We start from the raw sequence: 26,601 nt of genomic DNA, 5'->3' as shown, positions 1-26,601 counted from the left end.
TGAATAATGTGCCTCAGAAGAGAAACGGAGGGTACCAAGAGAACATAGCATCCATCCGAGGTTGGGAAGGTCTCCACTGAGGAAGTATAAATTTAAGCTAAGATTTGGATAGGAGTTTGGAAGTATGTATGGTGCAGATGAAGGAAACTCTTCCAATTAAAGAAGACATCCTGTACAAAGTCTGGGGAGCAGGAAAGCTTGGTATGCTTGAGACACTCCTAGAAGGCTGATATAGCTGAAATGTAGAGACCAAACAAAGTAGTGCCAAACAAGGTGGAAAGGCAGGCACGTGTGTGCAACTGGTTAATTACATACCACTTTAGGTTAGGAGACTACAAGAAGGCAGAATAGGCCTAGTGCAAGTATTATGAAATCTAACCTGGAATCAGGCTGGCTGTAATTCTTAGCAATGAGTAGGGAGCCTTCTGCAAATGGATTTTTGAGTTTGAGGATTCAAATCTGATACTGATCCTTGGTATGTTAGAATTTGCCTCTCTCCAGCCTGTCTGTATGGGATAAAGGAATTCTCTTTGGGCCTATGGTTAACATGAAGCCCATTTCTTGGTAGATTTACTTAGCACTCCTAATTTTATATTCACCATGTAGTTTGAAAAAAAACAGTTTGAGTTTAGTTTGTACAGTCATACTATTATATACTTGCTGTTAGAACTGTCAAGAAGGAGTTCACCAATGGAATAATTTTTATTAAGTTGTATTGTTTTCGGATTCAGCTGGCCTGATTTGTTTTTTTGTGGCTCCATATTAACTTGAATAATATTTATTTCTGTAAGTTGAGAATGTGATTTTAAAAAAATTTTCTTTTCTCTTAACATCATTGCTAACCATATCCCAAATGGAAAATAACACAGAAACCTCCATTTTCCTTTCTAGAAGCCCATTGTTGAGGGGCTGGCTGTGTAAATTAGTCATATTCTAAGAGTGATTCACCTGAGTTATGCAAATGTGTATCCCTTACCTGTTCCTGCCCTTCCATGAGCCATCCTGACTCACTGATTATATCCTGGATTCTTCTGACTTTGCAGTTACTTAAGTGAACATAAACACGTCACCCTTATACTTTTGCCCTTAATTTATTAATTATTTTTTCTGTTTGATTCATGGATTTATAAGTGGCTTCTAGAGTAATGAAATCTAACCTGAAATCAGATTGGCCGTAACTCTTAGCAATGAGTAGGGGGCCTTCTGCAAATGGATTTTTGAGTTTGAGGATTCAAATCTGATACTGATTCTTGGTATGTTAGAATTTGCCTCTCTCTACCCTGTCTGTATGGGGAAAAGGAATTCTCTTTGGGCCTGTGGTTAACATGAAGTCCATTTCTTGGTAGATTTACTTAGCACTCCCAATTTTATATTTACCATGGGTTTTCTGTCTTCGTATTGGAAAAAAAAGTCATAATTCTAATTTTTTTTTTAGATAATGGTTGTCAGCCTTAGTGTTTTTTGCTTCAGAGTCTAGAAGATTATATTGTACCTATTCCCAATTAGGATTTATTGTTTTAGCTAATGAAACAGAACCTAATAGCATTTGAACCTTTTTTTCCTCTCTAATTTATGTGATTAAGGTGATTATCAGGACACAGCGTCTGGGAAGGGGAGTTAATTTGGAGAAAGTGTAGGCGTAAGCCTTCTAACAAGACAACTGTAATTGTAAACTCATTTTCTAAATTTCATGGTGGGTCATCAGTAAAAGAAATCTGATGTTGGTAGCTTCCCTGTCTCCTCAGGAAGCAGTTTTTGCCTTATGTTCCCTGGCCTGTTGGGTCCCCTGAAGCCCTGCAGCACAGAGCTCATCTGAGCTTTGAGGCACAGGTGGTGTGCCTGGGATTTGAACTCAAATCATGAGATCTCATACCACATTTTATGAGAGTATCATAGAACAAACTCATTCGAGAAATATTTATCAAGCACCTCTTCACCCTTCTGGAGCTTACCTTCTAGTGACTGTGATTGATCTGATGAGTTCTTAATTGTTTTTTAGAAGGTTCTTATTTTTCTACCTTATGTCCATCTTTATGTATAGCTCACTATAAAACAGGGCATATTGCATGCTGACTTAGAACCAAAGTAAAAATAACACTGGTAAATAAATTCAGTGACATTATGTAAATAAGGATCCAGACATAAAAACTGGCCAGCTAAATATCTGAAGAAACATAGGCAATAAACAGAAATGAGAACACAAAGAATAAATATGTGTTTTTCAGAATTTGAAATTATTAGGTCAGAAGTTTATTGCTTAAAGAGACCCTTGGATTCTTCCAAAATTGTCATTCTCCCTGGAGCAGGATAAGGCAGGATGAGGGTTATGCCTGCCCCATAGTGGGTTCTGTAAAGTCTCAGGTGGGGCTTTTTCAGTGTGTGCTGTCCCCCTCTGGCTGTCATGCCAGTTCTCATGTGTCCTTTAGAAGCACCTTCTAACTGGTTCACTCCTGACACCCTGAAAGAAACCATAGATGTGGGCTGACACAGCTCTGCTCATTGCATTCCCAAAGTAGTCTAGAAACTGGGAGAGAGGCAGCCGGATAAAGGAATCTGTCACTCACTTGTGGGCTGTTCCTTCAGACCTCAGGGCTTTAACACACAATTCTGAGATTTGTGCTGAGAAGCAGTGACAGGAGTAGAAATGAGGATTTTATGATCAGTTCTAAATTTTGATAGTGGTCCTAGGCGACCCTTAAAAACTAATTAACCTTTTAATGCTTCAGTTTTCTCATCTAGCAATTAAGTGAATATTATTTTAGACCTCAAAAAATTTTTTGAACATTTATAAATAGCTGGCACATGTAGTCTTAGATTTCCCTGATTATTCTAATAGTGGGAAATCTATAGGCATATGAAGCTGAAAATATGCATTGCTTTAATTGCCTTATCAACTCTTATTCGGAATCCACATACCTGTCCATGGTGATTAGAGAAGTTACCCAGTTTAATAAGCTGAATACCCCAATGACTAAGAAGTTTGAAAACAGAGAGAAAAGATATTTTGTTTTGTTTTTGATAGACTTTAGTTTTCAGAGCAGTTTTAGTGCACAGAAAAATTGAGCAGGAGGTACAGAGATTCCCTATATACCTGTCCCTGCACATGGCCTCCCCCACTATCAACATCTTATAACAGTGGTATGTTTGTTACAATCGATGAACCTACATTGACACATCAATATCACCCAAAGTCCATGGTATCCATAAAAGTTTATTCACAATGTTGTACACTCTGTGGGTTTTGACAAATGTTTAATGACATGTATCTACCATATGTAATAGTTTCACTGCCCTAAAAATCCTCCCCACTCTGCCTGTTCATCCCTCCCTTCCCCAACCCCTGACAACCACTCATCTTTCTATTGTCTCCACAGTTTTGCCATTTCCAGAATGCTACATAGTTGGAATCATATACTATGTAGCCTTTCCAGACTGGCTTCTTTCACTTAGTAATATATATTTAAGGTTCCTCCAGTCTTTTGTGGTATGATAGTTCATTTTTTTTTTTTAGTGCTGAATAATATTCCATTGTCTAGATATATCAAAATTTACTTACCCGTTCACCTACTGAAGGGCATCTTGATTGCTTCCAAGTTTTGTCAGTTATGAATAAAGCTGCTATAAATATGTGTAGGTTTGTATTTGAATGTAAGTTTTCAACTTATCTGGATAAATACAAGGAGCATGGTTGCTGGAACATATGGTAAGAGTATGTTTAGTTTTGTAAGAATTGCCAAACTATCTTTTTAAATTTGTAATCCTTGATTACATGAGATTTTGAGCATCTCTTCGTATGCTGTATATATTTATATCTTCTTTGGTGAGGTATCTGTTCAGGTCTTTTGCTTGCTTTTTAATCAGGTTGTTTTTTTGCTTATTGTTGAATTTTAAGAATTTTTCATATATTTTGGATAATTGTCCTTTATCAGATGTGTCTTTTGTAAATATTTCCTACTAGTCTGTGGCTTACCTTCTCTTTCTCTTGACATTGTCTTTTGCAGAACAGTTTATTTTTTTTCATTTTAATGAAGTCCAGTTTATCAATTATTTCTTTCATGGATTTCTTTTCTTAGGTATTTTATCAAAAAAGTGATTACCATACCCAGTGTCATCTAGATTTTCTATTGTGTTATCTTGTAGGAATTTCATAGTTTTGTATTTTACATTTAGTTAGTTCTGTGATCTATTTTGAGTAAATTTTTGTGATGGTGTAAGGTCTGTGTCTGAATTTATTTATTTTTGTATGTGAATGTCCAGTTGTTCCAGCGCCATTTGTTGAAAAGTCTGGGTTTTCTCCACTGTATTACCTTTGCTCCTTTGTCAAAGATCAGTTGACTCTATTTATATAGGTCTATTTCTGGGCTCTCTGTTCTGTTCCATTGGTCTATATGTCTTTTTTTTTTTTTTTTAAAGATATTGTATATAATAGAAATGAAAGAAACGGTATACTGTAGATATAAGTAGATGTTCCCATTTCAGATGCTTAAAGAAAAAACAAAAGTACATAATACTACAGAGGCACTGCATGAAGTCTAGCATTATAGCACTAGCAAAATTATTCTAAAATGTCTTTTTCAGTTATACATAGATTACTGATAAAATTGACTCTTTTCTTAGATAACGTATACCTTAACTCTGGACATATATATTCTCTTCTCCCCTTAAGAGGTGGTAACATTAGAATGGTCAGTTGTTTTACACATGAAAGTAAGCTGACATATGTTGCAGAACTAGAAATTCTACCTTATGTCAATTTTGCATTAGTTTCTAATTGTTTAAACAAAGAAATCTGAGGGGAGTGTATGGTGAAATTCTACAGGTACAAACCTGTCATCTACCTCAGGTTTTCATTTATTTGGGAGGAAAGTGGTGGAGAAAATGAACAATAACAATTCTGTGGATCTGTGGACTTAATAGTATAAAATGAGAACATTATATAGGCCCTATGAAAACAGTTGGTTAATTGCTTCGTTGGTTGGATAATGAAATGAGTGAATGAGTAAATAATAAATATTCTTTGTTCTAAAAAGGATTTAAGACCTTCAAAATTTTCAAATAATCAGGGCCTCATGAAGCCTCATATGATAATTTTTCCAGTATTTTCAAACAGAAAAGGATTACCACTGATTCCCGTTCTCCACTGACTGTATACTTACCTTTTCTAGTAAGGTTTATGGCATTATTAGAACAAAGTTTCTAGAGAGAAGAAAATCTTACGTAATTTTCACTTCCACTTTCTAGGAGAAATTCCCTTTTATCAATTATTGTCCCATTCCTTTCTGGACCTTTGGTGCCCTTGAATGCTGGCCAGCCGCTTTAGATCATATACTGAAAAAAGCTTTGTTCGTTCAAGTGAAACCTTGTAGGGTGTTGGGTAAGAGTGTGGACTCTAGAGCTAGACTTGTTGAGTTCACATCTTACCATCTTCTGGTCATGTGACTTGGACATGTTACTTAACTGTTCTGTGCCTCAGTTTCCCTGTTTAAAATGTAGGTAATAATAGTAACTAGATCATAGGGATGTCAGTATGTGTGTGTTTTTTGTTTATCATATTTATTTTTAAAATTTTACATAGTACTTACTATGTGTCAGGCACTAAGTACTTTGCTAACACGAACTCATCTTTTTATGGCAAAAGGTACATAAAAGTCAAAAATACAATAATACGATAAAAAAATACAACAAAGGTCAAAATAAAATAATCTGAAAAAGAATTTCACCATGCGATTGGCTATTAAGGTCTGATATGGTAAGAATAGCTGTAGAGACAAACTGTTTAATGGGTAAGTACAAAGGATGTAAATAGGCTGTTCACAGAAAAAGAAATGCAGACAGCAAATAAACATGGAAGGATGTTTAATAGTGCTGTTAGTCTGGCTAATGCAAATTAAAACCATTAGATAGCTTGTTCTGCTCATCAAATTGTAAAAATTAAGAGTAATGCTGATGTATTTTTTTAATTAGAAAGTACCTGTATAATTAATAATTATAATTAAAGTACCTGCATAATTAAATTTTTTTTGTTGTAGTAATTATTCAACAGTAGTTGTTGAGTGCCATACTCAGGCTATGTGTGGATTACATCAGGAATAAGATTTGCTCCTTGCCTCTTTTACTCAGGATATGTTGCCTTTTGCTCAAATAATATTAATGTATGCTCTGTTAATTTGAGTTTGGCATTTTTCATTTCATTTTGTAGTTGAAGTCAGATGATTTCGCTGTCCTGAAACAATTGTTGCCTCTGTTGGAGAAAGTCTCTAACACGTACCCTGACCCTGTCATCCAAGAACTCGCTGTAGATCTCCGCATCACCATCTCTACTCATGGAGCGTTTTCCACAGAGGCTGTCAGTGTGGCTGCCCAGAGTACTCTGAACAAAAAGCATCCAGAAGGGAAAACAGAAAGGCAGCAACAAACCAACCATGAAGGACACACTGATATGTCTCATAGCTACCTCAAACAACAGAAATCCAACGAGACAGGCCTGGAATCTGATGCTGCATTCATTTCTCAGGATGTCAGTGAGCCTGGCACTACTGCAAACCAGAAGTCTGGAAGCATAACCACAGAACAGCTCCAGGAAGTTCTTTTATCTGCTTATGACCCTCAAATTCCAACACGGGCTGCTGCCCTGCGAACTCTCTCTCGCTGGATAGAGCAGAGAGAAGCAAGAGCCTTGGAGGTGCAAGAGAAGCTTCTCAAGGTGAGTAGAAAACACCATCAATACACACATCTGCAGGGGGGCATGGCTTCCGGGAGCCTCGACTGCATATTAAGCACTGTCCTGGGATCCCCTCAGAAACTGTAGTTGTTCTGAGAGGCAAGATGTAGACACAGGAAAGACCTAGATAACCGCACAAGGCTAAATGGAACATGAACAGAATACCAGCATTTTTACAGGCAAGAAATGCTGTGGACAGTCAGGAAAAGGAGAAAGGTTGAAATCTGGGGGGAGCAGATCTTTATATGTCCTTAACAAACTAGTAAAGTTAGAGTGGGTGAAAGAAAAGGAGATGGAACAGCAGGATGGAAAATTACCTTTTTGATAAATGGGTCCACCTTCAACACCGTGACCCAGCCCAGATAAGCCACCTGTTTTCTCTGGGCCCCTTTTAGAGGGGCAGCGGCCAGAACTGGGTTTCCTCCCCTCTTCGCTCTTTATCAATGAAAAAGCTGTTCTTTACATTGTAGATTTATGTGGGAGAATATATATGCTTAGTTGCGGATTTTTTCCCTTTTGTAGAAATTATCCTGACCTCAGTATGAGTTAGAGTTTAAGGGCAAAGGATCTAGAGACTACTGATCAAATTCCAAATCAGTTTCTTAGACAAGTCACTTATACTTTCTGAGCCTCAGTTTCTACATTTGTAAAGTGAGGATAATAATAATAGGACCTACTTAATGTTGAAAGACTTAAAATCATCCACGTAAAGCACTAATTATAGTGGTAGGCACATAATGAGCACCAAATAAAGGTTAACTACTGCTGTTATTATCTCTTCCATAGAGTTTAGCCATTAGGCTAAGAATTATAATTCTGATTAAATACATTTATCTTTAGTCACTGAAGTATTCGAACTAACAGTACAATAATAACTGCTGTTTACTGAGCCAGGCCCCTATACCTTTCAGACATTGTCATTAGTCCTCGCAACAACTACAAAATTGGTATTATCCCCACTTTATAAATGAGAAAACTGAGATGTGGAAATGTGCCAAGGGTATGTTGTCATATAAATGTTGCTGAAAACCTCAAATTTTATATCTCCTTTGAGTAATCATTAAATTATCCCATCATACACTTATTTAGATGGTGAATGCAGTGAATATCTTTGGAATTTTCTTTAACTTATTTAACCTTCATCTGCTGTACATAAATAGTCACCAGATCCTATCAGTTCTTTTTTCCAAGGAGTCTTTTAAATCTCTCTCTCTCCCTCTTTATTCACATGGCTACTACCCTGGATTAAGCTTCCTTTACTTCGTACATGATCCCCATTCCTTCCAACCTGGCCATCTTCCCGGGTGAACTAATCTTAGGCTCTTCCTAACATGCAGCACATGTGGAGACCAGCAGCATCAAGTTGGTATCAAAAATCTCTGCCAGAGAAGGATGCATCACTACATATGGAACAGACACCTCCAGCTTTTCCTAGGCATAAAGCAGGAGGAACATGGGCACGTGGCCGCTGTCTTTCTCTGGCCCTCATGTTAGAGCCTAATTCTAACATGTCACTGTCATATCTTCTAGATGAGCAGTACCCACAGCAATTGACATGCCCTGGTGGTTTCCTAGCTTGTAAGATGTGTTGAGATTAATTTGTTACTAATGTCAATGTAAGAGCTGAAATTTGAAAAGACTTTAAAAAATAAATTAGAACAGATTTAAAGTTATCAAATTATAACATCTCTGTCTCTCACTTGCATTTCCATATGCTTTCTGACTGTTAGAGAAAAGGATCAAATTCTAGCAAATGTGCCATCAGTTGGGCATAGTCCCAAACCTGGCCTCTTGTGTGTCATGGCCTATAGTCTGTCATGTTGGTATGTGAGAATGTTGTCCACCATGGGCTGTAATGGAAAAAATGTTGAGGATTGTTCTTCTGGATTTTGGTTTCCATGCCTACTTCTGTGTATTCGACTACTTCAAGAACTCTCTCTTCTTAATCACTACCCTTTTTTAACTATTGTAGAAATGGAACTTCAAACTTATATACTGTTTTCCCCACAAGACTTTAAAGTCAAACCAATGTCTAGCTAAGACAAACAAGAAGAAAAACGTTTATTCTTTTGAGGCTACCATAGGGTTTTAATAATCTTGCTTGCTCTTTGTGAGTCATATCACTGCTGTGTTTTCTGGTTCTAGATATTTTTGGAGAATTTGGAGCATGAAGACACCTTTGTATATCTGTCTGCTATTCAGGGTAAGTCAGTCCTGGTTAAAGGACTTTGAGTCCGTGGACCAAAGATTATATCTTGTAGGTTTGCACAAAATCTCTAAAATCCTAGAGCCACAAGACTGCTGCTCATTCTGTCTGGTTTCCTGTCTCCTAGTGAGAACTTAATTTAAGTCATAATAATAAAATGCCTGGAGGGTTCCCAAAGGGTCCTTATAGAGTTTCAATGTCTCATAATGATGTGGAAGTCTTTATTTATGTTTACTTATTCTATATATTAAATCCCTTTTCCTCCAATTCAAAGAGGTAAAGAATGACTCACGTATGTTATTACATTAACTTTTTATGTACTTAACTATTGTCAGTATGCACTTTTGCTCTCTCTTCAAAAGAATCTCAGAGTCTTTAATATTTCTTCATCAAAACATTTTTTGCAATACTTTTATTTCTCTTTTGTGATCCTTTGTTGTTCTCCACATCTCCATTAATTTTTGGATTCTAATTCTAGAAAAGGGCCTCATGAAAAGTGGGTAGAGAATTAGGCACCCAAATGGGTAAGAAGTAGACATGGGTAAGAAGCAGAATTAACTCATGGTATCTCCTGCTCCATCAGTGGAAGATAGTCATTAAGATCTAGGGCTCTGGAGACAAAGAACTTGGATGTATCTCCCATTCTCTGCTTCTCAGTTGTATGAACTTTGGCAAATACTAAATCCCTCTGGGCTTCAATTTCTTAGCTATAAAAAGAAGGCTAAATAGGAATGCAAAATTGTACATTACTTTGGAAAACAGTCTGGCAGTTCCTCGAAAAGATACCTCAAGAGTTACCACTTGAGCAATTATACTCCTAGTTATACACCCAAGAGAAGTGAAAAATGTGTCTACACAAAAACTTGTAAATGAGTATTCATAATAGCCAAAAGGTAGAAACAACACAAATGTCCATCAGCTGATGAATGGATAAACAAAATGCGGTATATACATACAATGAAATGTTATTTGGCCATAAAAAAATAATGAATTAATAAAATATCATACAGCATGGAGGAAACTTGAAAACATTAAGTTAAAAAAAGCCAGTCACAAAAAAACACATATTTCATGGTTCCTTTATGTGAAATGTCCAGAATAGGCAAATTTATATAGAGAGAATGTAGATTAGTAGTTGCCTATGGCAGCAGAGGTGGGGTGTTGTGGGGGGAAGGAGAGAAAAGTTTGGGAGGTGATAGCTAAAGGGCACAGTGTTTCTTCTTGAGATGATGAAGACAGACATTCTAAAATTGATTGTGGTGATGGTTGCACAGCTCTGTGAGTATGCTCGGAACCAATGAATTGTCCACTTTAAATCAGTGAATTTTATGGTACAGTGGTCCACATTTATCCACAAGGGATAAGTTTCAAGACCCCTAGTGAAACCTGAGATGGTACTGAACCCTAATCAACTTCTTCAACTCTGCCAGAAATGTGGCAGCAGCTTCTTCATTGGCAAACACTGCCTCTTCAGTAATTTTCATATTTTCAGTTCGAACCTATTTCCAAATCTTTGTAACCATCCCTTACTTGCAGTAAATGGCTTAGCATCACTCATTTCAGAGGATCCTTTGCTGAAGTCTTCATGTAGGCTGAATGCTTTCTGGAACAACATGTTGCCATCAGTCAGAATACGTTCTCTGCTTATGTCTTCTACCCACAAATTTAATGTCTTTTCCATCTGAAATAAGTACATATCATGTATTGTGGCCATAAATTTTGCAGTTTTAGATATGACAGCAACTAGCATGCATTTCTTTTTCCTTCTTCACAGTGTCAGGGATAGAGGATTCATTCTTATTGTAGATCTTAGCAACTTCAGCATATAATTTTTACCTTTCCTTATTAGGTTGAGAACTTTTACCTTTTCACTTGAAGCACTTCATGCTTCTCTTGGAATGCCCGAATTGCCAGCATCACACTCTTGTACTTTTGGACCGTTATTCAGTGAAATAAAGGATACTTGAACACAAGCACTGTGATAGCGTGACAGTCAATCTATCTAATAGATCTGATAACTAAGAAGGCTACTCAGTGACTAATGGGTGGTAGCGTATACAGTGTAGGATATGCTGGACAAAGGAATGATTCACGTCCCAGGCGGCATGGAGCGGATGGCACAAGATTTTATCAGGTTACTCAGAATGACGCATAATTTAGAACTTATGAATTGATCATTTCTGGAATTTTCTATTTAATATTTTTAGACTATAGTCGATTGCAATAACTGAAACCATGGAAAGAAAACCACAGATAAGGGGGGACTACTCTACTTCTGTTGGATTGCTAAGTAATAATGTGCTGTTCTATGTAACTTCTTAGATCTAAAGCTCCAGTAGGCTGATTTTATCAGTTATTGCTATGTAATTTATCCCAATACTTAGTAGCTTAAAACACCAATCATTTATTATCACTCACACATCTGTAGACCAGTGGGGTTCAGTTGACCTAGGCTGGGCTAGGCAGGCCAGCTCTGCTTCTCCTGCATCTGCTGGTCAGCTACGTGACTCTGCTGAAGGTGTTCCTCATCACCCCAGGACCCAAGACCTCCCAAGCACATTCCCATAGTAATAGCAGAAGTGTAAGAGAGCAAGGTCTCTTCAGGCCTGAGCTTGGAACTGTAATCCTATCACTTTTGCCTCATTCTGTTGGCTAAAGCAAGCCATGTGGCCTAATCCAAAAGGCAAGGGTTGGAGAAATATACTCTGTCCCTTTAGTAGGATGTCCTGCCAAGTCACAGAGCAAAGGACATGGGTGCAGGGAGGGGTAAAGAATTGAAGCCAGTAATGCAGTCCTTCACACTGATGTGTTCTGTTTATCTACAAAAGGCAAGGTTCTCTGCAAGCACAAAAACATGTACAGGTCCTTACTGGGTTCTTATTTTTCTGGTATAATCTGGGTATAATTGGCTCTCTACAGCCCTAGTAGCTAAAGCTTAAGAGAGAGTGCAAATGGGGAAAGTATATAGTGACGAAGGCCTGAGCCTTGAGATTCATTCTTTATTCAGCAAACATTTATTGTGCATCTACTATACACAAAACACTTTAACAGTGAGGCGTTGTGACTAGGTTAAAAAGCAAAAAGAAAATTCTTCAAAGCAAACAAAATGATCACCCAAAGAGGTAAAAGGACAAGTAGGTGAGAACAGAAGCCGAAAGAGTAGAGAATTTCAAGAGACAAGTAATGACTGCAGCTGAGAGGCTGAAGAGTCCAGGAATTGAAATAAGCCTGGAGGCTCGTTAGGGTTCCAGAAGCCATGTGACAATAATAGTACTTATGGGAATCAAATAAATCAATGAAGTGAGAACCTAAAATGCCTATAACTATTAAGTCTCAGAAAACTAATCATCCTGTACCTTTCCTGAGAAACTGTAATACTGTCAAGGAGATAGTTCTCATTGATTCTTTTTTTAAGACTGGGTTTTTAGGAAGCCATGGTTTGTCTTTTTAATGTGGCAACATTGCCATTTGGAATAAGCTTCTTAGCTGATTAACCCACAGAGCTCATTAGCCCCTAGGCTCTGCTATAAAAATCACAACTGTTGGTTTTGTGTTTGTTTTTAGTAATTTTAATTGGTGTGCTAATCAGTTAGCAGCTAATTTGATGATGAAGAACATGAGAAGTAGAGGTGTAATTTCTGTTCTCAGCTCCCCTGGATGGACAAGTTTGAATTAATTGATGTTTTTGGTGTTTGTAACATGCACTTAATGGGCAGGGCCTCAGGTGAATTTCCCATTAAGAAAGGAAAGAACTGAATTTTCCCACCCGCCTTGCCAATGTCCTTCGCCCAGGCCTAAAGCACTGCAGCAGCCAAGCCGTTCTGGGCTTCCAGTCAGATGAGACCAGCCTACTTGTAAATGTCCTGTAGTACTAGGGGCGCAAGGTTGTGGTTTGAGTAGCATTAGTTTGGGGGAGTGCGTATGTGAATGTGTGCTTAACATATTCCTTTCCTAGGATGCCTTAAATGGTTTGCAGTGTACCTTTTGCCTAATTTATTGATATTTTAGATTTCTTTTGTAATTTCTCACTAACTTTGCAGTCTAGGCACAGAGCAGAAGGAAATTAAGCTCATTCATTCAGCAAATATTTATTGATGGCTTATGTAGGAATTTCTCATGTATTATCTGTCCATCACAACAATCTGATAACTAAATTTCCTGTTGTATTTTAGTTTCATGAAAGACTGTCTGCATCTTCTTTCGGTCCTAGTGATAAAGTGGTACCTGGTTTAGTTCTCATAGCAGAGCTGTTTTTGTACTCATTACCAGCTTTGTCAGGCAGAGAATTAAATACCAAATTGCTGAGTTCCAGTGATAATTCAGAGTTTACTAATAGGTAAGACTTAATCTTAGACTATGGTCATTAAGTGTTTCCCCTTTTTAGACTCCTTATATATTATTTTTTTCATTGTTTTGTTATTATCATACAAGTTAATACATTCTCATTGTTTAAAAACATTTTAAATGACAAGGAGGTGTATAAGGTAAAAAGTGAAAGTCCTTCTCTTTTCCAAAATTGGAGTTAAAATGTGTCTTTAAATGTCCCATAGTTTATAATCAATGTGTTGGGTATTTTTTACATTTCAGTTTTGAAATAGATATTCAGTGATGAATGTGGTAAATAAAAATAAGTGATATTCTTCAAATAAGATATTATAGCCAGGTTATTTATCATACTGTGGATATACTCATTAGTCCTCTTAGTCACTTTCAATTATTTAAAGAACATTTTGAAAGCAACACCAGAAATAGATGTATTTCAGGGATCCAAGTTATCCCCATCAGTGTCAAAAGGATCTTTGGAAAAAACTACCAGGCTCATTGGGGAAAACACACACCCCCCAAAAACCAGCAACAACCAAAAAAAAAACCCCTAGGCTCTGAGCCAGTCATGGGAGGTGAAAGTAAGGCAGTGTGTGTAGTGCAGAGAATCTAGACATCTTGACATGCCCAAACAAATCGCACAAACTCTTCCACACTCTCTCTTTCAGAGAAAGCTTTTCATTTCTGGCAAAAGAGCCAAGGGGGGCAGGGAGGGGAAGGCAAAGGGCTCAGAAGAGGGAAAGGTACACACAAGGTAAACTTGTTTTTACAGAGTTTCAAACTGAGCAGGATTACAAATCTTAACTTGTCAGAGGCTGAACTCCCTATCTCATTCTCAAATTTCTACCTCAAATAAGGTTGGGAAACCATTAACTGAAAATAATTCTATCCCTTGAAGAACCACCTAATTGGATCTGGCATTGAAATTTGGAATACAGCCCTGTGAAACGTATCATCTCCATTTATGTCCTTGAAATGGAAAGATTTCTTTTATGTCCTGACCTGGTTTCTGTACCACCTAATTAATAAATGAGCATTTAGCCAATGTCTCGTATATGCATCTCAGTAAATTCTTGAAGTAGTTCTGGGAAGTAGACATTATCCCCATTTTTTAAACTTATTTGAGATACAATTTATATACCTGAAATTCACCTGTTTAGAATTTGCAATTCGGTGATTCTTAGTATATTGAGAGTTGTATAACTGTCACCACTGTCTAATTTTAGAACTTTTTCATGATCTCAAAAAGAAGCCCTATACCCATTATCAGTCACTGTACATTCCACTTTCTCCCTGGCCCCTCACAACCACTAATCTACTTTTTGTTTCTATGGGTTTTCCTAGTCTGAACATGTTATATAAATAGAATCATACAATGTGGGATCTTTGGTGTCTGGCTCCTTTGACTTAACATAATGTTTTTGAGGATCATCCATGTTGTAGCATGGATTAGTACTTCATTACTTTTTAAGGCTGATTAATATTCCATTGTATTGATTAACTATATTTTGTTTATCCATTCACCAGTTGATGTTCATTTGGGTTTTCACTTTTGGCTATTAGGAATAATGCTGTTATGAATATTTATGTACAAGCTTTTGTATGGACATATATTTTCATTTCTCTTGGGTATACACCTATGAATGGAAGTGCTGGATCATATAGTAACTCCATGTTTACCTCTTGAAGAAATGGCAAACTTTTCCAAAGTCGCTGCACTATTTTACTTTCCCATCAGCAGTGTATGTGGATTTCAGTTTGTCTGCATCCTTACCAATACTTATTATTGTCTTTGGTTTTTTTTTTCAACTTTATTTTATTAGTTTCAAGTTATTGTCTGTTTTTGATTCCCATCTCAGAGGGTGGGAAGTGATATCTCATTATGATTCTGATTTGCATTTCTCTAATGACTGATAATGTTTAGTATCTTTTCATGAGCTTATTGTCCACTTGTATATCTTCTTTGAAGAAATATCTTTTGAGATTCTTTGCCCATTTTTAAATTGGGCGATTTGTCTTTTATTGAGTCATAAGAGTTCTTTATGTATTCTACAAACAGATTCTTTATCAAGTATATGAGTTGAAGATATTTTCTGCCAATATGTGAGTTATCTCTTCTCTTACTAATGGTGCCATTTTGAGCACAGAATTTTTTACTTTGATGAAGTCCAACTTATCAATATTCTCTTTTATTGCGTGTATGTTTGATGTCATTTCTAAGAAATCATTGCCTTCATTATCTTTAAGATAATGAAGATTCACTTCTATGTTTTCTTCTAAGAGTTGTATAGTTTTAGCGCTTACATTTAGGTCTGTGATCATTTTGAGTTAATTTGTGGATGTGAGGTGAGAGATCCCCCTTTTACAGCTGAAGATTAAAGAGACTTAGATTAAATCCCTTTTCCAAGATTATATAGCAAGTAATGTGAGCCATGTTCTTGGCCTTCAAATCTTGTTTTTTCCTTCCCAATACATTATATTACTTCTCTAGAACTTTTCAAATAATGATAGAAATTGGCTCTGTTGCCATGCTTTTTAAAATGAAAAATAGATATGGTTATCAAGAATACTTATTAAAATTGAATAATGCTTAATCATCTAGAAAACTTTGATTCTATCAACAATTCTGAAATACAATAAAAGCAGATATTATTATCCTTTTATAAATGAAGAATTGACTTGCCTACAGTCACAAAAGTTGGGAGAGCGGTGGAGCTGGCACCAAACCCATTTCTTAGGGATTCTCAGTCCACTGCACCTTCTCTTACTACAGACCAGGTGATATACGTGATGCCTCCCCTCCTCCCCCAAGTCAGAGATTGTATTTCAAAGCCCAGAACACTTTAGTTTTATATTAGCTTTGTTTTGGGGATATCTCTCCAGTGTTTTTCTGTATCAACTGAAGATTGTTACATTCAGATTTACATCAGAATATTTAGTAGTTTAGTACTTCTACCTGTAAGTAAAAGATGAACTGGCTGCTTCAAGGTTAGTTATATTCACTGTTCAAGATTGCCCTGGAAAATTGTCATATAAGAGAAATAGCAATAAGTACTAAAGAAGTTACCATTTATTGAGTGCCAATTATGTACCAGTCACAGCAACCCTGCAAATTAGGAAATATCCCTATTTTACAGATGAGGGAATAAGAGGCTCAATGAGGTTAAGAAACTGGCTCAGAGTGACACAGATACTAAATGACAACATTAGGATTTGACTCTTAAATCTCTCTGGCTCTGAAGATTGTGTTCTTGTCATAGGGAAAAATAATCCTTGATCCTCTTTCCAAGGTACAAGGGCTGAGTTTTCAGGTAGTTTTAGGTATAGGAGAACCAGCCAGCCTATGGGAAATCGTTTCACTACAGATCAACCCTCTCTGTAACTTAACATGCTGATGTTATGTGTGCTTGATTTTTTGTGTGCGGTTTTGCTCATTTAGCAATGTGTACAGCATTATTTTTTAAGCTATCTTTGTGTGTATCTTTGAAACTCATTTTATGTGAGAGTGTGTTGCCTCACGCTGCGGGCCCTGCTTCCTGCTGGGGGGCATTATTGTTTCAGCATTGAGGGCATCAGCATTTTAAGGGCATCAGGAAAGGGGCTTCAGATATCAATCCTGGGATTAATGCAGTTGAGATCGTGCGTTATGTAAACATGTAGTTCTCTGTATAGAACTTTTGATATTTCTGATGGTGGAATTGTGAAATGGTGCAGCTGTGCAGGCAGACAGACTGGCAGTTCTCAAAAAGTTAAACCTGGTTACCGTGTGACCCACCAATTCCACTCCTAGATGTGTACCCAAGAGAAATGAAAACCTATGTCCACATAAAAGCTTATTTATATATGAATGCTCACATTAGCATTATTTATAATAGTCAAAAAGTAGAAACAATCCAAATATCCATCACCTGATGCATGGAATGCATCAATGGAATGTTACTTGGCAATAAAAAGGAATGAAGAACTGATTCATGCTATAACATGGGTGAACCTTGAAAACATAAGTGAAAGAAGCCAGACCCAAAAGGCCACACATATTGTATGATTCCACTCATATAAAATGTTGAGAATAGACAAATCTGTAGAGACAGGGAGTAGATTAGTGGTTGCCAGAAGATGGGAGGAGAAGGGGATGGGAGCGACTGATAACGGATATGAAGTTTCTTTTGGGGAGTGATGAGAATGTTTTGGAATTAGATGGTGATCATTGCACACCTTGTAAATCACAGAATCATGCACTTTTAAACATAAAAAAGAAACTTTAAAAATTCAGAACAGTAGTTTTTCATGGTGCTCTTAGGACTCCGAAGGAGGGATGGGCAGGATTTAGACATGTACAAATGGAGTAAGGGGATGAAGGCGGAAAGAAAAGCAAAGATAGGAAGACATTGAGGAGCGAGGCAGATCTAAAGGAGAGCAGCCTGGGCGTGAAAGAAGAGTGGAATTGGGCTGCGGTGCAGAAGCTGCTGGAACGCCAGGACAGCTGAGCTTCTCTGGGGCTTGTCATTACCAGCCAACCAGTGGTGTCTCTCTCGGTGATGGACTTCCTGGATTTGAAAATACCATGCTCGTTGATAGTTATTATATTTTCTTTATTTTCACTTATGATTTATTGAGCACCAACCACGTATCAGGCGTAGCTTACGTTGTGTCACTTACTCATCGCAACCCCAAAGACCAATATCTTTACCTCTCCATTTTTCAGACAAAGAAACCAAAACTCGTAGATTGTTACCAGTAAAAGGCCAACCCCTGAGCGAGAGAGTCTGGCGTCGACTCCAGAGCCAAGGCTCTTAACCCTCTCTGTGCTTCCCTCCTGTTGCCATTCCATTTTCTCACCTGAATCAAACATCATGGCCTCTGCTCTTGCAGACAGTAAAATTAAGCCATGGAACCAGTGGATCCTGACATTTTCATCTAAGCAAGTAAATACTTTATTTGCTGGGTTCCTTCACTTCAAATCCTTTACATCCTATTCATGTAAGCCAGCTCTCACAAAAGCAGGGTTTACTACCAAGAGGGCAGTTGTGATATACCTTGGGTTAGTGTCAGTTGCTTAAATGTCTACAAGTCATTAAGAAGATGTGAGTACCTTCCCTGGAGAGCAGCTACTTAAATTTCGCCCTGGAGTCACCCTTTCTTTAGTTAAAGGGGAATTTGAAGGCAAGTTAAGGAGGATAAAATAATGAGAGAACTCACAATTCAAATAGCAAGTTCCTCTTTAGACTTATCTTTAAGTACAATATTCCTTTACTGTTTAAGGAATCAGTTCATTTTACTAGAACTGCTCTGAGGTAGCAGCTGGAGGGATACCCTGCTCTTGCTTTTCCCTCCCAAACTAGAGAGCAGGCAGCCTACATTACCCTTCATTTCAAATACAAGTTAAAATTTCAAATCTCACCAGATGTGATTAAGATGATCCTTAAAGCTGTTCATACACTTAATAGGCACAATTATATTTTTTATTAATCCTAACATAGTTCCTTTGTTGCTGAATCATATGTTTAACATTTTTAACTCATTAAGGCATCAATTTTCCCCTCTTTGGTCATGCTGAGATCTTGGGTGGTGATGGAAAAGTGCATTTAAATGGTGTTTGTACCATATTGGAAACTCTTTTTTAGATTCTTACAGTAGATTTTTAAACTTGGTTTTATTTCTTGACCTTGTGGTGCCTCTACTGTTCCTGAGGAGGCTGGAAGGTTGGGAATGAATTGAGCCTCAGGGAATGGATCATAGACAAAGAGCTACCAAAGGCCTAATTAGGTCATCTCTCCCCTCTACCTGCCAGGGCATGACCGCTTAAGTTTTCTTTCTTAGGAGAAGGCAGTTTTAGAAGCCCTCTAGCACTTCATGTTCTACTTTGTTCTCCATTATTGGTAACCTGACTTTAGTGACAGAAAGAATTGTAAAATATCTTTGTCCATTGATTTTTTTTCCCTTAATGGTTTAAAATATTTGTTCATTCATTCAGCATATTTGCTAGACACTTACTATGTGGGAGGGCACTATGCTAGGTCCATTGCTGAGAAAAACAGTAATGCACTGCCTTTGTGGAATTGACAATCAGAGGACATGAAGGGGGGTAAATATTAAATAATCGCACACACAAAAATGTGAAATGTCACTTTGATGGGTGCTGTGAAGAAAAGGTACACCATGATGAGAGAGCCTGTCTAAAGGTCATTTTACCTGACAGAGGAAGGAGGGAGTGACCCATAAGCTGAGATCCGGTAGATGATTAGGAATTAATCTTGTAAAGAAAGGGGGGGGGACTGTTTCAGACTGAGGGAACAGCAAAGCAGCAGTGCTGTGGCAGGGAGGAGCCTGCAGCCGGAAGGACTGTGTTCTGCAGGACCCTTGGGAATCAGTTAAGGGGTTGGCAGGGTGAGCTCAGAGCACCAGGCAATTCCATTCTAACTAGGGGGCTCTGCTTTTCTCTTTCATTTAGCCTCTTCTAAAACTTTCATATGAAAACAAGGTTCTGTTGTTTTAAAAAATAAAGGGGGGGGGGAGGATTTGAAAACTCTCTGTCTTAGGCCATCTACTTGACCTAGCCAGGAAGTTTTATAGCACATGTCATATGTGATGTGTCACGCCACACAACACTTTTCATCACCTCTCCTCACCACTGTCAAGAAAATACTGTCTTTCTTTAAGCCTGTTTTCATGAAATGCAGTGTGTTTGGCTATCTCCACAAATCTCTGAACTCAGTCGTTCAACACACAAGCCTTTAGCCATTACAAAAAGTATTCTAATTGCAGGTGAAAAAGGTAAAAACCATATGGAGTTATTTTAGAAATAATTTTTTTTCAGCCGGAGAATTCATTTTTCAAATGAGATCTAACATGAAGGCATTAAAGATTCAAGTGATCTTTATTTTCTTATTTACGTCTTTTTTCCCCGATATTTTTCACATTTTCTAGTACAAACACTTATTGCTTTTATAGTTAGAAGGTGATGTTTTTTAAATTATGTGGCTATGTAGGAAAACTGAATCATTTCATGATAACAAGTTTCAGGAACTAGAACAGATTGAAACAGATGGCTCCCTCTGTTGTACTACCCGTACCCCCTGTTGACCTTTTCACAATAGGGATTACTAAATCACAGGATGACCATGGCTTTTTCCCCATGAATTTATATGATGACAGCAGAAACCTTACTGACAAACAGATGTTTTTCCTAAGCGGAGCTTTTCTTAATGAAACAGTTGCTTAGAAACCAGACCATACTAACTTTTCTATATTTAGTTCGTAAAGTGATTCAGTTTGCAAAATTATTAAGTCCGAGAAAACTAATTGAATAAAATTAAAAATAGTTATTATTCCTTGTCTTGCAATTCAGCGGTCACATGGTTAAATGAGAAGCAAAATTTCACCCAGATGTGTCTACACAGATGCTATTCCTAACAGGGACATACAAAGAAAATGACAACGCATAGAGCCGCCCTGCTCTGCTCTTACCTGTGATTCTCTAGTGGCACAGTGTGTTTGATCTTTCACCAGTATATATATTAGAAGCTGTGACATGGAACACTTTTTAGGTTGCTGCGAGGATCACTTAGGTCAGTGGGTCAAAAATTGTATTTTTACAAAAAAACGTAAAAATAATTTCAAGTTAAGCTCAGTGAGACAGCGTTGTAAAGGAAAGACTTGGGAGTAAAAATACTTGTTTGGGGTAACAGAATTTATAAGTGGAAAATCTGATATGCTAACTGTTGCTAATAACAGAGATACTTCAATATGCACCATTTTGTCAGGTGAATTAAAACATTAAATCTTAAGTTCTAACTAGACAAAATTATTTTAAGAAGATACATTTCTGTCTTCCATTCCAGTAATGATGAGACAGCTCAGCTGAAAACAACTATGATTCAGGCACCCTAGAGGGTTCATGACTAGATCTGGTCACTCCTGGAAGTCGTAGGCAGAGCATTTATGTATGTATGTACATTTATTGGGAGAAGAGGCTCTTTGGGGGAAATTTGTAGTATCTCTGCCTGGTTTTCATATGAAACTACAGTTTAAGTCCTACAAGTAATGGTTGCTCATTTCACAGTAATCACTTTTTCCAAGCCAGTCCTAGCCTAGAGTGCCTGTCACAAAGACTTGCCTAATCATCTCATTAGGACAATCTGCTAGGCTTAACGGAGGGGAAAAAAGGAGAATTTCAGAAGATTGTATCTTGCCTGTATCGCTGCTTGGTGCCCAGAGCACAGAGCAAGTCTCCTGGCCCTCTTACACTAGAGAATGTGAAAATTAGCCCTACCTTGTTAGAATTTCAGGCCAGGTGACAACTCCCCTGGAAGGCTTCGGCTCTCTCAAAACTAGTGAGAACCTGCCACATCAGTCAGCTTGGCTGATTCTGCTGTTTCTCTTTGCTTAGGCTTGAGGTGAAATACCCGTAGAAACTTAGAAAAAAAATGAATCTGAGGTTCAAGTGGTACTCCTCCCACCAGGACCACCTGTCTTGGGGTCTTTAGGAGATATAAAGGTTTTTGTTTTCTTACCCAGTTAGTCTAGAAGAGAACCACTTACTCTTTTCTGAAGAATCAGAAACCCCTCTTTTTTTTTAACCAGTAAATATTTCTTTTGATAGCATAAAAAAGAATGTTAACGTGCTTTTTCACTCTTTGAAAGCTACGTGAAGAGAATTAAATGAATGACATTCTGCTTCTTATTTCTCTCTCACCCATCATCAGCTGACCTGTAAGTTTCTCTGAACACAGAGAACAGTGACTGCTGTCAAAGCAGCAGTAATTGCTATTTTCTTTTTTTTTTCTTCCTCACTCATGCCAGTCAGTATTAGGGTAGCTTTGCTTATATTTCTGTACATGCCACAGAACCCTTGATCACCATGGTGTTTTTGAGGCTCAGTTGTTCTCAGCTCTGTTCACGTACTCCTTCCTCTCTCTCACGCAGAGATATTTGATAGGGAAAACCCTGACAAGGTAGACTCTAAGCTTTTCGATGCCGTCTTGGCTTCTATTTTATTCATTTGAGGAGGGTAGTAGAATAAGAGATTTAGGGGGCTTGCAAAAGCCCATAATGATGCTTGCAGTGGAGGTGTTTGAGAATCACTATTTAAAAACTGGAACTCATGTGTAAGCGTGGGCACAGCACCGCTCACACCGTGGCCCGCATCCCAGCTGTACCACAACCTCTCTGGAGACGTGGGTCCTTGGAACCTCTTTAGTGCGGGAGCTTGGGCTGCAGGTAGCTTCACGGTGGTGGAACAGAACCTCTGCAGTGGATGTGCTCTTCCTGAATAACTGCTAATTCGCAGCAGGTAGACAATGTTCCTCACTAATATCTTTCTGTCAGCATAATCGTCACATCATTTCACTTCAGTGACAGCTACTCGGCTCTGAAATCTATATAAAAAAAGCACCTGGATCCCTTCAGTGGCTTCGAGACAATCAGAAATGCCTGCTCTTGAGCCTAGTGGGCCTCTGGGTAAGATATCCCTGCCCATCATGAGGTGTTTGGAGGACCCTATGCCCATGACTCCTCCTCCATCAGACATGGCAGCATCCCCTGGAAGCCAGTGATTCCAGAGCACAAGTATCAGCAGCATTTCACCCAGGGGGAGGAAGGAGAGGTCAGTGTCTCCTTCCCTGCCATGACCCTGTCATCGGCCATTGACAGTATGAAAAAGGTCCCATGGTAAAGTTTAAAGCTACCTGCATTATCATGGATTCTCTGATCACAAAACAGCCAGAAGAACATTCAGTGTTTTGAGCAACAGACAGGGCTGAGAGATGCTGACTACGTACCCCATGAGGGCCTTACCATCAAGGAGACCAAGTACCTTGGAGTGGCAGAAGCACTCCACAAACTAAAGTTACACAGTAGAAAGATAATGAGAGAAGAGAAGTGGCCGTTATCAGCCCAGTCTACCCCAGCAGCACCCGGCACTCTTCCACAAATCAGAGGCCCAGAGGCTGGTTCCCTTCTGCCTCTGCCCCAGCCTACTTGGCCCAAATCTTAGCACCATTGATTCTGGAAGTGGGGATAAAGACATAAACTTGGCAGATAAATGGATCCTCTTTGGACCAATATTCCTCCAGCAGTCTGATTCAGGAAATTTTGCCACTCAGGCCTACAGAGGATCCCAGAAGCCTTTTTAATGAAACTGATCCAGGCTGGCTACGTACCCCATGAGGGCCTTACCATCAAGGAGACCAAGTACCTTGGAGTGGCAGAAGCACTCCACAAACTAAAGTGGAATGCAAATGGCCAAAGATCCAGCAACCTTCAGGCCGCCCAAGACGGACGTCTCAGTGATCAAAAGGAAGAAACAATCACTACAGACTCAAAATCTCAAACCCTGTGACTTGAATGCACTCACACCTACTGGCTTCTAGAGCTTTCTCTTCCAGGGACTCTGGATAGAGGGTGTCTTGCACCTGCTTCCCTTTTATATTGGCCTTGATATAGGAAAGATTTTTTTTTTTTAATCTCTTAAGCTGAAGCTAGAGCTGGAGACATAAATGGTTTTTTGAGAAATGGGGCAAAGCTTGCCCTTCCTTGTGTGGAAGAAGCCATTGTGTATTGCTTTAATTTAAAGTTAGACTAAATCTCAGCAGTGAGGTATGGAGGTCTCATTACTATTTTTGTATCATTTAGCCTAGATAACAACTATGGTTATGCCTACTGGGTAAGTAATGTTTGTGGTGTTCCCAAACCAAGGCTTCTTGGTTTACTACGATCAGCATGATCATGGAGAAGTTGTGGCATAGAGGTGCTCACTGAGTAGTTTTTGGCCCCTCGACTGTGCTGGTGCTATGTGCTCCAGCCTTGCCAGTTAGGTGGACTTACGATCTGTGAGATCTAGGCACAATTAAAAACCAGACTTGGTAGGGACCCTCTTCCCGCACTGAGACGAGCCCCTCGGTTTCTGGCAGAGCCAGTTGTTCCTGCAGTGCCTCTGGGGCCGTGCTACCGGGGTGACGCTTCTCTTTCGTGTGTCACAGAACAAACACGAGTCTTCCGTATCCTTTGTTGCATTTTAAAGTGAAATTAATATAACTCCAATTTGATCGAAAACTTTCTATCAGCTTACTGGTTTGGTATAGATAAATGGATGTTAAGCTTTTTTAAAGTAAAGAAGATGGTAACTATAAAGAATAGTCTTGAGGTTCATGTGAAACTAGTGTCACCCTATTTCGATATCTTGGTTCAGGCCTGAAACTTTTCCTGGAGGGTGGAAGAATGAAAAAGTTGCAATTGCTGTATACAATCATTTCCCCCCAAATGAGCCTCACACCTGTATAAACATGGAGCTTACTGAGGAAAAGAACTAGGGAACGGAACCTGTTCCCTTCTCACTATGCACATGTCCAGTCATTGTCTTGAACACCGTGTCAAATCCCTGCTGTTTTGGCTTTGGACAGTGTCTACATAAAGCGCCGAGCTCACTTTTCCAAAGAGAGGCCCGGGAGTCTCGAATGAGCAGGACAATAAAAATCCATACTACTTTCAAAATAAAACAGCAACTTGTTAAAGTCCAAGTTTTGGATTTCCTTTTGTATGGCTCCTCTGTTACTAATGGCAGCATCATCTCTAGTTGGAGTCATTTGTGAATTAGCATTACTACTTCTCTTTTCCACATGCTGTTTAAAGATACCCACTGGAAACAAAGCAGTCCCTATGAAGACCTACTAGACCCAGTAGAAGACTCTGCATCTGCTATTTAAACGGGGTGCAGTGTGCAATACGTCTCTCCTTATGCTGGTCTTGGAGTCCAATAGAAAGTAAATTTCACAGAGTAAGGCTGACACCATATACTTGAAAACCTTGTAAGGTTTGTAATCTTTGGGGTTAGGATTTGTGAAGCCAGCACTACTATTCCAGCAGTTCTTTTCCCATAGGCATTACTGCCAGCTGAGCCGCGGGGTAGCAAAGTGCAGGTTTGCGATTCCGCTCTTCCATGTGGCAGCTGTTATCTTGGGCCATATTTTTCCCTCCTCTGTTCCTCAACTTCTTCCACAGTAACATTAGGAGTAATAATAGTATCTACTTCAAAGGATTATTGGAAGCATTAAATGGATAAATTTATATAAAGTGATTAGGACTTTGCCTGGCATATTAAAAAGACTAAGCAAATGTATGGAATTTTTATTGTCTTTTCTATTAAGTTTTTATTTATTATAATAATATTCCATGATCCAAATGGCTTCTAGGAAGTATAATTAACTTTCAGTAAATATGGATTATTAACTCAGTTTTACTTTTTCCCTTTCAAAATCAGAATTAGAAAATGATTTAAGCAAATGCGTTAGCATTATTTTACTGTTATAAAATATGTCATTTAAGTCATGATTTAAAGAGATAGGTACAGCTCTTACAAATTTTTAGATGTTAGCCTTCACAGTTTATTAGCCTAACCCTGTTTTTTCTTCAAGCCTGAGTAACACTTATTCATCGTGAATCTTTATAAATTTGTCGGGACTTGTCCACACCTAACACAACCTGGAGCTTTAGAGAAACTTAACATCAAATTGGCATGGTAGACGTTATCATTTACTGTAATTACAAAGACAGCCCAGCTATTCAGCTGAGCTCCCATACTTCCTTGATTTAATTACTAACTTCCGTAGTTTGTGCAGCTTCCTGGATTCTTGGAGCTGAGTTATTATTTGTTTTCATCATAATGAGAGGTCTCCCAGCTAAAGAGAAGTATGTTCCTTCTCTTCAGGTTCTACCTTTCTTATCTTTGTGTCATAGCATAGAGCTGCAAGAGAAGAAAATCACAGATTGGTGATTATCTTTTTGTAATCAGAAGGAAAATTTTTTTTGTGCCTGACCCCTTCTCTTAACCATCATTGTTCTTTCAAACTAGAGCTTCCTCCATAGGTTAATATACAGTTTATCTTCTTATTAGTTTTTCAAAAGAACTTATCTTTATAAATTTACTTCGAACATAGTTTGTAAAGAGCTTATCCCCTTCCCTGCTTCTTTCCCCCTCATAGTTCTAATCTCCAGAGATAACCATGCCCCCTTTATAAAGTAGTTTCTTCTGGTAATTACCTCCCCATTTATAAAGAAAATGCTTACACAGAATTCTCTTGATTAAAAAAATATTTGGACATTATGCATTTTCTGTATGTTGGATGAAGATTTAGTGCATGCGCACACTCGTGCACTTGCACACCTGCACATGCCCACCTGCACCCCTTCTCCTCTTGCCTTTTCCCCATCACTGTTTTGGCTACACCATTTGGCTATATAATTTGGGCAGCATTTGCTGCTCACTATGTAGATATTATTCATTACTAAGTCCAGTTCAGTCATCCTTTCTTATATATGTGCTTGTTTTTCTATGTAATTATTGTCACTGTGTGAT

General features: G+C 38.3%; 1 protein-coding gene and 1 pseudogene across 1 annotated transcript in view; both read left to right on the top strand.

Annotated features, from left to right (window-relative positions):
* TANGO6 (transport and golgi organization 6 homolog) overlaps window positions 1–26,601 on the top strand; it is a 125,143-nt gene that overhangs the window by 43,642 nt on the left and 54,900 nt on the right. The window contains exons 13-14 of the mRNA XM_016164637.2: window positions 6,200–6,703; window positions 8,867–8,924. Of these exons, the coding sequence (XP_016020123.2) occupies window positions 6,200–6,703; window positions 8,867–8,924 (562 nt within the window). The remainder of the gene's footprint in view (window positions 1–6,199; window positions 6,704–8,866; window positions 8,925–26,601) is intronic.
* LOC107520688 lies at window positions 15,228–25,423 on the top strand (annotated as a pseudogene).

This window comes from Rousettus aegyptiacus, unplaced genomic scaffold (genome assembly GCF_014176215.1).
Source record: "Rousettus aegyptiacus isolate mRouAeg1 unplaced genomic scaffold, mRouAeg1.p scaffold_m13_p_14, whole genome shotgun sequence".
NCBI classification, from domain to species: domain Eukaryota; kingdom Metazoa; phylum Chordata; class Mammalia; order Chiroptera; family Pteropodidae; genus Rousettus; species Rousettus aegyptiacus.
The sequence above is the reverse complement of the archived record's forward strand: the minus strand, read 5'-3'. Positions and strand labels throughout refer to the sequence as shown.